Source organism: Dermochelys coriacea, chromosome 3, assembly GCF_009764565.3.
Source record: "Dermochelys coriacea isolate rDerCor1 chromosome 3, rDerCor1.pri.v4, whole genome shotgun sequence".
In the NCBI taxonomy this organism is placed as follows: Eukaryota; Metazoa; Chordata; order Testudines; family Dermochelyidae; genus Dermochelys; species Dermochelys coriacea.
In genome coordinates, this window is record NC_050070.1 from 59,649,336 (window position 1) to 59,663,049 (window position 13,714).

The 13,714-nt window shown below is 41.6% G+C and overlaps 1 protein-coding gene across 14 annotated transcripts in view; it reads right to left on the reverse strand.

Moving 5' to 3' along the window:
• The window catches only part of COL12A1 (collagen type XII alpha 1 chain), a 152,250-nt gene that overhangs the window by 40,569 nt on the left and 97,967 nt on the right, over window positions 1-13,714 (reverse strand). For all 14 annotated transcript variants that reach the window (XM_043510523.1, XM_043510517.1, XM_043510522.1 and 11 more), the window contains 7 exons: window positions 13,346-13,469; window positions 13,011-13,154; window positions 10,239-10,403; window positions 9,285-9,323; window positions 9,035-9,173; window positions 3,615-3,757; window positions 3,098-3,207 (listed from right to left, as the gene is read on the reverse strand). In XM_043510523.1, the coding sequence (XP_043366458.1) occupies window positions 3,098-3,207; window positions 3,615-3,757; window positions 9,035-9,173; window positions 9,285-9,323; window positions 10,239-10,403; window positions 13,011-13,154; window positions 13,346-13,469 (864 nt within the window). The remainder of the gene's footprint in view (window positions 1-3,097; window positions 3,208-3,614; window positions 3,758-9,034; window positions 9,174-9,284; window positions 9,324-10,238; window positions 10,404-13,010; window positions 13,155-13,345; window positions 13,470-13,714) is intronic.

Below are 13,714 nucleotides of genomic sequence, written 5' to 3' on the forward strand. Positions count from 1 at the left end.
AGTATAATTACTGAGTATTACATATATTATGCTTGTTAAGCACCTGACTTCAATTCAAATAGCTATTTATCTTTTAAATTACTGATGCTTCACAACTGACTGCATATTCTCATACCCGCACATATCTCTGCTCCTATTTCTTCCTCTTTTCTCTGTCTTTCCCTAGGTTCCTCCCAATTGTTTCTCTCTATGGATTCTTTTCCCTATTTTCTGCTTCATAATTTTCTTGCTGTCTCATATGCTTGGAAGTCTCCCGTCTTTTGTCCATATACGGCCCTTCCTCCACACCTTTGGCAAATCCTTTCTAACACTGGACCCCACATCAATAGAAGCTTGAAAAAGTATTACTTCAGGCATCTTATCTCACTGTGATTTGTAAACCACTATGTAAATTTATAGGTTTCAGAGTAGCAGCCGTGTTAGTCTGTATTCGCAAAAAGAAAAGGAGTACTTGTGGCACCTTAGAGACTAACAAATTTATTAGAGCATAAGCTTTCGTGAGCTACAGCTCACTTCATCGGATGCATTTGGTGGAAAAAACAGAGGAGAGATTTATATACACACACACACAGAGAACATGAAACAATGGGTTTATCATACACACTGTAAGGAGAGTGATCACTTAAGATAAGCCATCACCAACAGCAGGGGGGGGAAAGGAGGAAAACCTTTCATGGTGACAAGCAGGTAGGCTAATTCCAGCAGTTAACAAGAATATCAGAGGAACAGTGGGGTGGGAGGGAGAAATACCATGGGGAAATAGTTTTACTTTGTGTAATGACTCATCCATTCCCAGTCTCTATTCAAGCCTAAATTAATTGTATCCAGTTTGCAAATTAATTCCAATTCAGCAGTCTCTCGTTGGAGTCTGTTTTTGAAGCTTTTTTGTTGAAGTATACCCACTCTTAGGTCTGTGATCGAGTGACTACTAGGCAGCTCTCCAACACCACTTTCTACAAGCCATTACCCTCTGATCCCACTGAGAGTTACCAAAAGAAACTACAGCATTTGCTCAAGAAACTCCCTGAAAAAGCACAAGAACAAATCCGCACAGACACACCCCTGGAGCCCCGACCTGGGGTATTCTATCTGCTACCCAAGATCCATAAACCTGGAAATCCTGGACGCCCCATCATCTCAGGCATTGGTACCCTGACAGCAGGATTTTCTGGCTATGTAGACTCCCTCCTCAGGCCCTTCGTTACCAGCACTCCCAGCTATCTTCGAGACACCACCGATTTCCTGAGGAAACTACAGTCCATTGGTGATGTTCCTAAAAACACCATCCTAGCCACTATGGATGTAGAAGCCCTCTACACCAACATTCCACACAAAGATGGACTACAAGCCGTCAGGAACAGTATCCCCGATACTGTCACGGCTAACCTGGTGGCAGAACTTTGTGACTTTGTCCTGACCCATAACTATTTCACATTTGGTGACAATGTATACCTTCAAATCAGCGGCACTGCGATGGGTACCCGCATGGCCCCACAGTATGCCAACATTTTTATGGCTGACTTAGAACAACGCTTCCTCAGCTCTCGTCCCCTAATGCCCCTACTCTACTTGCGCTACATTGATGACATCTTCATCATCTGGACCCATGGAAAAGAAGCTCTTGAGGAATTCCACGATGATTTCAACAATTTCCATCCCACCATCAACCTCAGCCTGGACCAGTCCACACAAGAGATCCACTTCCTGGACACTACGGTGCTAATAAGCGATGGTCACATAAACACCACCCTATATCGGAAACCTACTGACCGCTATTCCTACCTACATGCCTCTAGCTTTCATCCAGATCATACCACTCGATCCATTGTTTACAGCCAAGCGCTACGATATAACCGCATTTGCTCCAACCCCTCAGACAGAGACAAACACCTACAAGATCTCTATCATGCATTCCTACAACTACAATACCCACCTGCTGAAGTGAAGAAACAGATTGACAGAGCCAGAAGAGTACCCAGAAGTCACCTACTACAGGACAGGCCCAACAAAGAAAACAACAGAACGCCACTAGCCATCACCTTCAGCCCCCAACTAAAACCTCTCCAACGCATCATCAAGGATCTACAACCTATCCTGAAGGACGAGCCATCGCTCTCTCAGATCTTGGGAGACAGACCAGTCCTTGCTTACAGACAGCCCCCCAATCTGAAGCAAATACTCACCAGCAACCACACACCACACAACAGAACCACTAACCCAGGAACCTATCCTTGCAACAAAGCCCGTTGCCAACTCTGTCCACATATCTATTCAGGGGATACCATCATAGGGCCTAATCACATCAGCCACACTATCAGAGGCTCGTTCACCTGCGCATCTACCAATGTGATATATGCCATCATGTGCCAGCAATGCCCCTCTGCCATGTACATTGGCCAAACTGGACAGTCTCTACGTAAAAGAATGAATGGACACAAATCAGACGTCAAGAATTATAACATTCAAAAACCAGTTGGAGAACACTTCAATCTCTCTGGTCACTCGATCACAGACCTAAGAGTGGCTATACTTCAACAAAAAGCTTCAAAAACAGACTCCAAGGAGAGACTGCTGAATTGGAATTAATTTGCAAACTGGATACAATTAATTTAGGCTTGAATAGAGACTGGGAATGGATGAGTCATTACACAAAGTAAAACTATTTCCCCATGGTATTTCTCCCTCCCACCCCACCCCCCACTGTTCCTCTGATATTCTTGTTAACTGCTGGAATTAGCCTACCTGCTTGTCACCATGAAAGGTTTTCCTCCTTTCCCCCCCCTGCTGTTGGTGATGGCTTATCTTAAGTGATCACTCTCCTTACAGTGTGTATGATAAACCCATTGTTTCATGTTCTCTGTGTGTGTGTATATAAATCTCTCCTCTGTTTTTTCCACCAAATGCATCCGATGAAGTGAGCTGTAGCTCACGAAAGCTTATGCTCTAATAAATTTGTTAGTCTCTAAGGTGCCACAAGTACTCCTTTTCTTTTTGTAAATTTATGTGTCTGTACAAAGTATAGATATTACAGCTGTTTTTGTTTGTTTAACAGAGAAGCATTTTGCAAGATAATATGCATATAATTTTAATCCTTTACCTTGTGGAAGCTTCCATAAAAGATTTTCTTTACTTCATTATCATCAAAAGTTACTGTCTGAACTTCTCCTCTTATATCCTTGTTAAAAAATGACAATAATTTGGTGGAAGCTGCAAAAAGAAGATACAATAAATAAATGTCATTTGGGTCACACTGCTGATGTTATTCAAAGAAGAGAACACCACCACACTAACAATATATACATATACACTGTACAGTTCTACTGAGTACATTTTTAATTGTACACACAATGACTACTGGGACAGTTTTAAAGACCCAGATTAGTGAAAGTGTGCATTCCACTGGTTTTAGATTTAATAATACTAAAGAAACTTAGTGCTTATACAGATTTTTGAATAATTAATTGAAATACAATATTAAAAAAATATTTAGAACACAAAATAATATACCTTTTTACCATGTAAGAATATTTTGGTTTTGAAACAATTTTGGAATGCAAAACAACCGTAAACTTCTATCTACAAATTCTCTGTGCAATAAGTAAAATTGTCCTTACGATCAAGAATTACTCCAACTTGTGGTTTCAAATCCCTGTCTGTAATCTGCCAAATTGCAAATGGCTCATTGGGGGTTTCCAAAAGAAGGCGGAACAGCAGTATGATTGTGTAAGCATGTGGCAATCCGTCTGGATGAAGCTCCCTGTTCAGAGAACATGAGGATATTTCGCATCAAACACGCATAGAAAAAGGAAAGATCTTCATCGTTTTCACTTTTTTTAAAAGACAGGACATAATCAAAATGGGAAAATTACATCATTTAGCAAAGCTCAGCCTGTTAACTCTTTAATCAAACAGCAAAGAATTAAGCAAATAGAAATCACATTATTGGCTATGTTAAGACTTTAACTCCCAGCCTGCATTTGAGTGGAGGTGGGGAGAAACTGATGCAGGACCAGCAAGAATAGGCATTCTAAATGCATTCTGGTTGATTCAGCCAGGGTTCTGGTGCCTGACCTCTGTTATATTTACAGGATGTGGAGTGGGTTGCTCCCATATAAACTCAGCTGGTGACCCGTACAGGAAGAAGATGGGGCATACCCTAGTTCTAGCCCTGCACATTCCATTTTGAGTAGTCAGGCACTGGGAGCACAAGGAACTCAACTGTGGCTGGCTCACATGCAGAGGGTGCAGTCGGAGAAGGAGACATTAAATTTATTCCACAGATATAGTACAGCATTTGGGGCACACTTCCTTAGTCGTCATCTGTGGATTTTTAGGCTTGTGTCATGGACACTGTTGGACACCAAATGATAGAAAACCACAAGTAAATGGAAGTATGTTAAAGGAAACTAAGAGGCCTGGCTGAGCAATGTCTGGAGTGAAAAGGAAGCAGCAGGGTGGATGTGAGGGAAACTGTGAGAAGAATTAGCAAATTTTATTTCAATTTAGCCAACAACATGGCTGACACTATTACTGCTGAAACTCTGCTATTGGCTGAGAAGGCCATATGGCCCTGTGAGTTAAAATAGAGAAACCTCAAAAACTGGTAGTGAAGCTTTTACATATTTTGGACAAATTGACAGCCCCTTACATTTAGTATCATGCTACTACAGTGACCATATCGCTTCTTCAACAAAAGGTGGCTGACATAAGGGGCAAGATAAGCAAGTGAATTTGAGAAACCTAGTTATAATTCAGTATCAAGAGATAACTCGGATGTAATGCAACTGTACCATTAGGATTCCTAGGGAGTATTGATTTCCTGAACACTACAGTTTAAATTCAATTTAATTTTCTGGCTTTATATAATATATATATATCAATAAGATCCCACAAAGGCTATTTTTGCTTGCTCTCTTGCTCTCTCTTTTTCTACCTACAGCCAACTCTTCAATATTTTTCCTAATTTGATACACAGAAAACATCTTACTCAGGTCATAGAATCATAGAATCATAGAATATCAGGGTTGGAAGGGACCCCAGAAGGTCATCTAGTCCAACCCCCTGCTCAAAGCAGGACCAAGTCCCAGTTAAATCATCCCAGCCAGGGCTTTGTCAAGCCTGACCTTAAAAACCACTAAGGAAGGAGATTCTACCACCTCCCTAGGTAACGCATTCCAGTGTTTCACCACCCTCTTAGTGAAAAAGTTTTTCCTAATATCCAATCTAAACCTTCCCCATTGCAACTTGAGACCATTACTCCTCGTTCTGTCATCTGCTACCATTGAGAACAGTCTAGAGCCATCCTCTTTGAAACCCCCTTTCAGGTAGTTGAAAGCAGCTATCAAATCCCCTCTCATTCTTCTCTTCTGCAGACTAAACAATCCCAGCTCCCTCAGCCTCTCCTCATAAGTCATGTGCTCTAGACCTCTAATCATTTTCGTTGCCCTTCGTTGTACTCTTTCCAATTTATCCACATCCTTCCTGTAGTGTGGGGCCCAAAACTGGACACAGTACTCCAGATGAGGCCTCGCCAGTGTCGAATAGAGGGGAACGATCACGTCCCTCGATCTGCTCGCTATGCCCCTACTTATACATCCCAAAATGCCATTGGCCTTCTTGGCAACAAGGGCACACTGCTGACTCATATCCAGCTTCTCGTCCACTGTCACCCCTAGGTCCTTTTCCGCAGAACTGCTGCCGAGCCATTCGGTCCCTAGTCTGTAGCGGTGCATTGGATTCTTCCATCCTAAGTGCAGGACCCTGCACTTATCCTTATTGAACCTCATTAGATTTCTTTTGGTCCAATCCTCCAATTTGTCTAGGTCCTTCTGTATCCTATCCCTCCCCTCCAGCGTATCTACCACTCCTCCCAGTTTAGTATCATCCGCAAATTTGCTGAGAGTGCAATCCACACCATCCTCCAGATCATTTATGAAGATATTGAACAAAATGGGCCCCAGGACCGACCCCTGGGGCACTCCACTTGACACCGGCTGCCAACTAGACATGGAGCCATTGATCACTACCCGTTGAGCCCGACAATCTAGCCAGCTTTCTACCCACCTTATAGTGCATTCATCCAGCCCATACTTCCTTAACTTGCTGACAAGAATGCTGTGGGAGACCGTGTCAAAAGCTTTGCTAAAGTCAAGAAACAATACATCCACTGCTTTCCCTTCATCCACAGAACCAGTAATCTCATCATAAAAGGCGATTAGATTAGTCAGGCATGACCTTCCCTTGGTGAATCCATGCTGACTGTTCCTGATCACTTTCCTCTCCTCTAAGTGCTTCAGGATTGATTCTTTGAGGACCTGCTCCATGATTTTTCCAGGGACTGAGGTGAGGCTGACCGGCCTGTAGTTCCCAGGATCCTCCTTCTTCCCTTTTTTAAAGATGGGCACTACATTAGCCTTTTTCCAGTCATCCGGGACTTCCCCCGTTCGCCACGAGTTTTCAAAGATAATGGCCAAGGGCTCTGCAATCACAGCCGCCAATTCCTTCAGCACTCTCGGATGCAATTCGTCCGGCCCCATGGACTTGTGCACGTCCAGCTTTTCTAAATAGTCCCTAACCACCTCTATCTCTACAGAGGGCTGGCCATCTCTTCCCCATTTTGTGTTGCCCAGCACAGCAGTCTGGGAGCTGACCTTGTTAGTGAAAACAGAGGCAAAAAAAGCATTGAGTACATTAGCTTTTTCCACATCCTCTGTCACTAGCTTGCCTCCCTCATTCAGTAAGGGGCCCACACTTTCCTTGGCTTTCTTCTTGTTGCCAACATACCTGAAGAAACCCTTCTTGTTACTCTTGACATCTCTTGCTAGCTGCAGCTCCAGGTGCGATTTGGCCCTCCTGATATCTTTCCTACATGCCCGAGCAATATTTTTATACTCTTCCCTGGTCATATGTCCAACCTTCCACTTCTTGTAAGCTTCTTTTTTATGTTTAAGGTCCCACTTAGGTGCAGGCTTTGACTTAATAAAATGGTAAAGCAAACTATAAGGTTCTATGAATTCAAACTATCTGCGCTTTATGAGTCCTGCAATATCCAGAAAACCATAGATCTTTGCTCTTTCCCAGGCCAAGCTATCGAAGAGAAAAACTGGCTGACCGAAGACGACAAAAAAAAAAAAAAGTCCCCAAATACTCCACATTGGCAAATTGAGAGTTGAGGCAAGGGGAAGGGGAAAGAGCCTTTTTAAATGTATTCCTTATATTTGGCAATTCTCCTATGTTTGGTCTGCCCCCTTCTATCCATTCTGCTAGGGTTGCACAGCTGTCAAAAGTTCCCATAAGTGGACAACTAGAGTTACATGATATAAAAAATGGGGAGGGGGAAGAGTGGTCTGGCTCTAGACGTGGCCTCTGGCAGAGCAATGCTAAATTCTAAACTTTACTTGAGTGAGGAGAGAAGAAACTTCTGGATTGGGGAAAGGGGTTTCTCCTCCATGACTGGACTCCTCTTATTCTAGCTAGCTCTGTTTTTTGTGAGGGTCCCACATGACCCCTCTCATTATCTCCCTAGTTCAGTTCTAGAACAGAGTGATCAGCTAGGAAAGACTTGCTTCAGGCCATCGCTCCTTGAAAAATTCTCTGTTTGTCCAATATGGTGCCTGGGCTGGGTGGTGTCACACACTTGGGGCATTGTGACCACAGGCAGAAATGTGTTGCCTGTTACAACTACTAAACAAATGGTACTTATCCCTCCAAATCAAAAACAGTCTCTCTGGCTAAGTGGTTTCTTTATACAAGTAGCCACAGAGGGCATTGATTGCATAGGGCCTGTAATATTAATTAAATCAATTAACTAAAATAGGCCTGTTTATATGAGGCATCCTCTTGAGAAAAGAACAAGGACTGTCTTTTTGTTCTGTGTTCATACAATGCCTAGCAGAACGGGGTCCTGATTCACAACTGGGACTCCTAGGCAGTACAGTAATACAAATAATAATAATAATAATAAGGAAGCTGGAATTAACAATATAAGGACCACTAATGAAGGAACTGAATAACATTTAATCAGACCAATGGTTGCACATTCTTTGGAGTGTATAGTAACTCCTCACTTAACGTCCTCCCACTTAATGTTGTTTCAAAGTTATGTCGCTGCTCAATTAGGGAACATGCTCATTTAAAGTTGTGCAATGCTCCCTTATAACATTGTTTGGCTGCCTGCTCTGTACACTGCTTGTAAGATTTTGTGGAAGAGCAGTGACTTTACAAGGGAGCATTGCACGAGTTTCTCTTCTCCGCCTCTTCCCACTCCCTCCCAGTGCTTCCCCTACCTCCAGACAGCTGTGCCTCCACTCCTCCCCCGCCCTCCCAGAAAGTCCTAAGTGCCGCCAAACAGTGGTTTGGTGGCAGGGAAGCGCTGGGAGGGAGGGGGAAGAGCAGGGAAGCACCGCGTCTCCGCTTCTCCCCATCCCTCCCAGAAAGTCCTAAGCCCGCCAAACAGCTGTTTGGCAGTGCTTAGGACACTCTGGGGGCGGGGAAGGAGCTGGGATGCAGCATCCTTTGGGGAGGAGGTGGAATGGGGGTGGGAAGAGGTGGGCTTGGAGTGGAGCGGAAACGGGAAGAGGCGGGCCTGGAGCATCCCCCAGCAAAGTCGGCACCTGTTTTTCTCCAGGTAAGCTGCCATTGCTGCTGCGAAGGTGCTTCCTAGCATCCTTGCCTGTAGCGGGCTGTGCCTGTGTGGCGTAAGCCAGGGGAACTTCCCAACCACAGTACAGCACAGTATATAATGCCTTGTGTCTGCCCCCAAAACATTTACTTGGAACCTAACCCCCTACATTTACATTAAATCTTATGGGAAAATTGGATGTGTTTAACATCGTTTCACTTAAAGTTGCATTTTTCAAGAACATAACTACAACATTAAGTGAGGAGTTACTGTATTTCTTGAACTTCAGTAAAAACAAAATAAAATTTGTCCTCCAGCAGGTATTAATACCATTACCTATAAATTATGTTATCCTTCCCCATTTGCCCTCCCCAATAAAGTGTTCCAGGAAAACAGGTTACACAGATAACTTACGATGCAGGCTGACTGATGAAGGCATTTCTATGGATCCTGTATGCCACATGGCTAGGGAAGGATCCTGATTCCAGTGATACTCCTTGTACAGAGGCAAAATGCTTCTCTGTTAAGTTGTATGATTCCAATATCTTGAAACCTTTATTTTTGGGGGAGAGGGGAGAGAGAAACACAATTTGAAGAAATCGTGATAAATGAAAAAAAAGCTTCAGAATTATCCTATGCTAGGATGTTTGTATATGATTCTTACCAGGAGAAGTGTATCCCTCCAAGTAAATGAGAGGGCAAGCTGAAACAGATGAAAACTGTGTTATTTTTAAAAATTCAAATGGAATCATGAACATACAACTATTTTCAAAAGGTTTTATTCCCATAAATTTGAACTTTGTTAATTACCAGCCAACATCTGCCACTACAATAATTATCATCTGTTTGTGATCCTATGCTTTATTCTGCTCAAGATCAAGCAGTAGATTTCCAGTTATGTTGGTGAAATGTTCAAATCCTTATTTATGAGGCTTTTTAATGTATTGTTTCTACCATGCTGGAATATATGGAATAGCAAACAGATGAACTTCAAGTATATTTTATTTTAAGAGCCCAATTCATAAAAAGAAATGGGCACAATAACACAATCTTTCCATGGATCTTTTATGCATGAGTCATAGTGCATATTATTCATCAGATTCACAAGGAAAAACTACAGATTTATATGGCTCCTTAGTCGTATGTGGAGGAGGCAGTATGGGAACACATAGTTGCAGATGATACAAATGTGCAAATATTTTCTCTTTTTTTGCCATAGAAGGACTCCAGATTTATAAACAGATGGATTTTATTTTAGATCTTTATAAAAGTAATATTAGACACTGGTTAGCTACATCCCCAATGCAGCCAAAAAACAGTGGTAAAGAGGAAATCTGTCACATCCAGGAGTCCATTTTAGCTACCATTCTACTTGCTCTTCAAATAAAAAAATAATTGTCACTTATTGTTTATTCACTTTTTAATAGAGTATCATCTCAGGGTGGGAGATAAGATAAAAATATAATAACCACTTAAATAAGAAACATGTACTTGCTCACTGGAAATATATATTAAAGTTTCTTGAAAAAAGTGTAAATGGGAAAGCCTTGACATGAGAGTTGTAACAGTACATAGTCAAATTTATTAGCTTGTGAGAGAAACATTGTCTCGTACTTACTTGAGGTAGCTGTCTCACAAATAAAAGTGAGGAGGTTCTCCTCAATCTTTTCAAAGGCATCAAAGTCATCAACGATAAATACATGACGTTCACTGGGTTTGCTAGCAATCTTTGACAGCTCATGGTAATCCACATCAGCTACACCAACAACAAAGACACTGAAACCTACAAAAATAATGTTCATTATATGAATATGCAACGAATATACATGCTTATCATTATCATTGGCTCAGTAACTCAATATCAAATCCTAATCATGTAGAGATACTGTCTTCTCTGTTAAAAAATACAAGAACCAAATCATGCAAGTAGAATATACTTTTGGTTGAACCCAGTCCCTTTGCACTTTCTGGATAAAATGCAGAATGAAGTAAAACCCAGTGGAGAAGAGTATTCAATATACTTTTGACTAAGGGATGTCAAATGGAGAAACGCTTTCTCCATTACCTTGATGAAGCAGAACAAGCAATAATCTAAACCGTTGGCAAAAATGTGGGGCAAAGGGCTCATATCCTGCAGGGAAGGGAAGTTCTGTTATGGAATCATTCAGCTGCACAAAGCTGTTTGAAATAGGCAGAAGGAGTCTTTTTATGTGGTCTTCTTGCTGCTAAATAAATGGCTGAAAGGGATGAATCTATGAGTTAGATCACTGAACACCTAAAGAAGAAACATACACCTAAGTACACAATTTAGATCAGAAATGCCCAACCAATCTCCCTGAATCAAGAAGAAACAAGTATACTATTCTGAACATTTCCTTTTTGCAAGAAGAGAGTGAAGAAACTCATGCCAATGAAAACACTGAATAGAAACCCCAAATTTTCTGGTATTAAACAACGATTATATAAACCCCTGGAAGCCAAACAGGAAATGAACTGTTTTCTAATGTACAGTATTATCTTATGAGAGGGATTCTTGAAAACATTACGGGAAGGTATCTGAGGGGAAATGAAGAGCATAACAGTTCTGGGTTACTCCCAAGACAAACTAATCAAAAATAGTTAGGCTCTGCTCTTCAATAAAAAGGATGATTAAAAAAATACTCTTCCACTTTAGACACTGTTGATCACTCTCTCATCCTGGATTCCTCTCCTGCCTGTCAGGTTGCGCCTTCCAGTTCTCTTCTTCCTCTCCTCTTTCACACTTTGGGCAACCCTCAAGACTCTGCTATTTGGTCCTCTCCTGTTTTTCTTCCATAGCTTATCCCTGGGCAATTCATTCACTCACGAAGCTTCAACTGTTATCTCCATGCCAACAGTTCACAAATCTTCTCTATCCCTGACCTCTCATGTTCCATCCAGTCTTGCATCTGACTATATTTCTGATATATACTCTGGAGATCATATCACCTAGTTAAACTCAACAGGGCCTATGATGAGCTCCTCATGTGTTTTCCCAAACTCTCTCCCTTTTTTCCAGTGCCGTTGGACAATATCATCATCTTCCTCATCATCCAAGCTCACAACCTTGCTGTGACAGCCTCCTTACTCTTTCACAAAACATACAGGCTGCCACCAAATCCTGTCTGTTCTACAACATCTCAAAAATCTGACTCTTCCTTTTTGTCCCTATGTCTAAAATCCTTGTCCATACTTTGGTTACATTCTTCCTTGACTGTTGAAGTCTCCTACTTTCTATGCTTCTCGGTTTCCATCTCATTTCCATGGTCCATCCAAATCACCCTGGTTAAAGTCATCTTCATCATCTGTCTCTTAGACCATGTCATTCTCCTCTTCAAATCCTTCCAATGGCATCTTCTTGCCTTGCACATCAATGTTAGCTTATGTTCTTCAGCTTCTGGACTTTGCATAATTTTGTCTCTGCCTATATCTCTCTCTCATTTCCTCCTCCTCCTTCTCTCACCACTTCATCCTATCAGTAAATCCCGCTACCACTTCCTTTATCACCTCCCTGATACACCTGAAGACTGGGGAAAAGATGAACACAAGTTGAGGGCTACAATCAGCCCTGTAACTTTATGATTTTAGCATGCTTGCTTATACTAGGGCTGAATTTGGCCAATTTAACAATTTTTAATAGCTAATATGAAATCCAAGGAGGACAAATACAGAATTCCAAGGTAACAAAGCAATCTGAGGTTTAATCAACAAACACAAAGAAACAGAACTAAGGTAAGGAAGCACAACAAATGTTTATATAGGAAATTAATCACAGGCTGCTTATACTGTATATCAAAATATGCATTAAAATGTAGAATTGGAGAACTAGAGCCTCGGCTACAGTAAACTACACTTGGTCCATCTAAGGAGGACCATAGATGGCCACCTCCTCCTCAAAACCTGGGTGGGAGAGTCAGGGGCCTGGTCAGACCCTGGTAGAGTAGATGAAGGGCTGCTCTAACTTGTGCCAGTATTAAAAGCACTCTAAGGGCCATTCCAGCAGATCAGGATCATTGGACTGAAGTGCACTTAATAATGCCCCCGCCCCCTGAATAGGGGCCAGGAGTGATATAGGACAAGTTCTGTAACTATGTAAGGGTAATTCCCAGCAAACTGTTTAAGCTTGCTTTGTCCACAGAGAGAGAAGAGACCAGAATTAGGTCCAGTCAATCTTATCATTCTTAAAATAGTTTGAGCCATTACAAATCATATTCTGTAATTCGAATGTCTCTCTCACGAACCACTACCTATTTAGGATGAATAAAGGACCAACAATACCTGATACTGTTGTATACCTGTATGTTAAATTGCAGGACTTAAACTCTATAGTAAAATGAATATCAGACTCAACTACGTTCTACAGGTTGCTTACCAGAGTGCTGTATGATTGCTGCAGCTTTCTTAACTTCATCCTGCGACCGACCATCTGTGACAACAACAAGTACCTTGGGCACACTTCTTCTCATGCCACTCTCCCAAGTCAAGACTTTTTCTTTGATAAATGTAAGGGCTTTGCCTGCAAATTACACAAAGAATGAGGACTCATGCCACATTTGCCACTGAAAATATTTCCTTTGAAGAACTAATACAACTAATAATAGTACAACGTAAAGCGCTGGCCTTAAACTACAGAGGATTAAGATAAAGAATAGGTTTTCAAAAAAACTGATTATTCGGAAGGAATACGTAGTTATTCATCAGACACACCTGTTCTTGTATTTCCTCCTTTGTACCGAATATTCTGAAGTGCTCCTAGAGCCTGAGCCTTATCATCATATGTATTCAGTTTAAACTCAGACTTTGCATCGTCACTGTACTGCACAAAGGAAACCTGAAATGAAATGCATCACAGCGTTCAGTCTCTGACCTGTGTAGCTTCAAGTGATCTCTCCACTAAAGTAAATTATGTTGTCAGTCACCACTAAAATAGGAAACCCATGACTGAAGTTATATGTAAATATAGATATAACAGTGGTAAAGTTATTCGTTAATGCTTTAATGAGAAAATACTTGTTAGAACTATGGTGGCACCATATTTAGTGCTGGTTCTCTAGTTCAGCTTGGGGATACAGCACC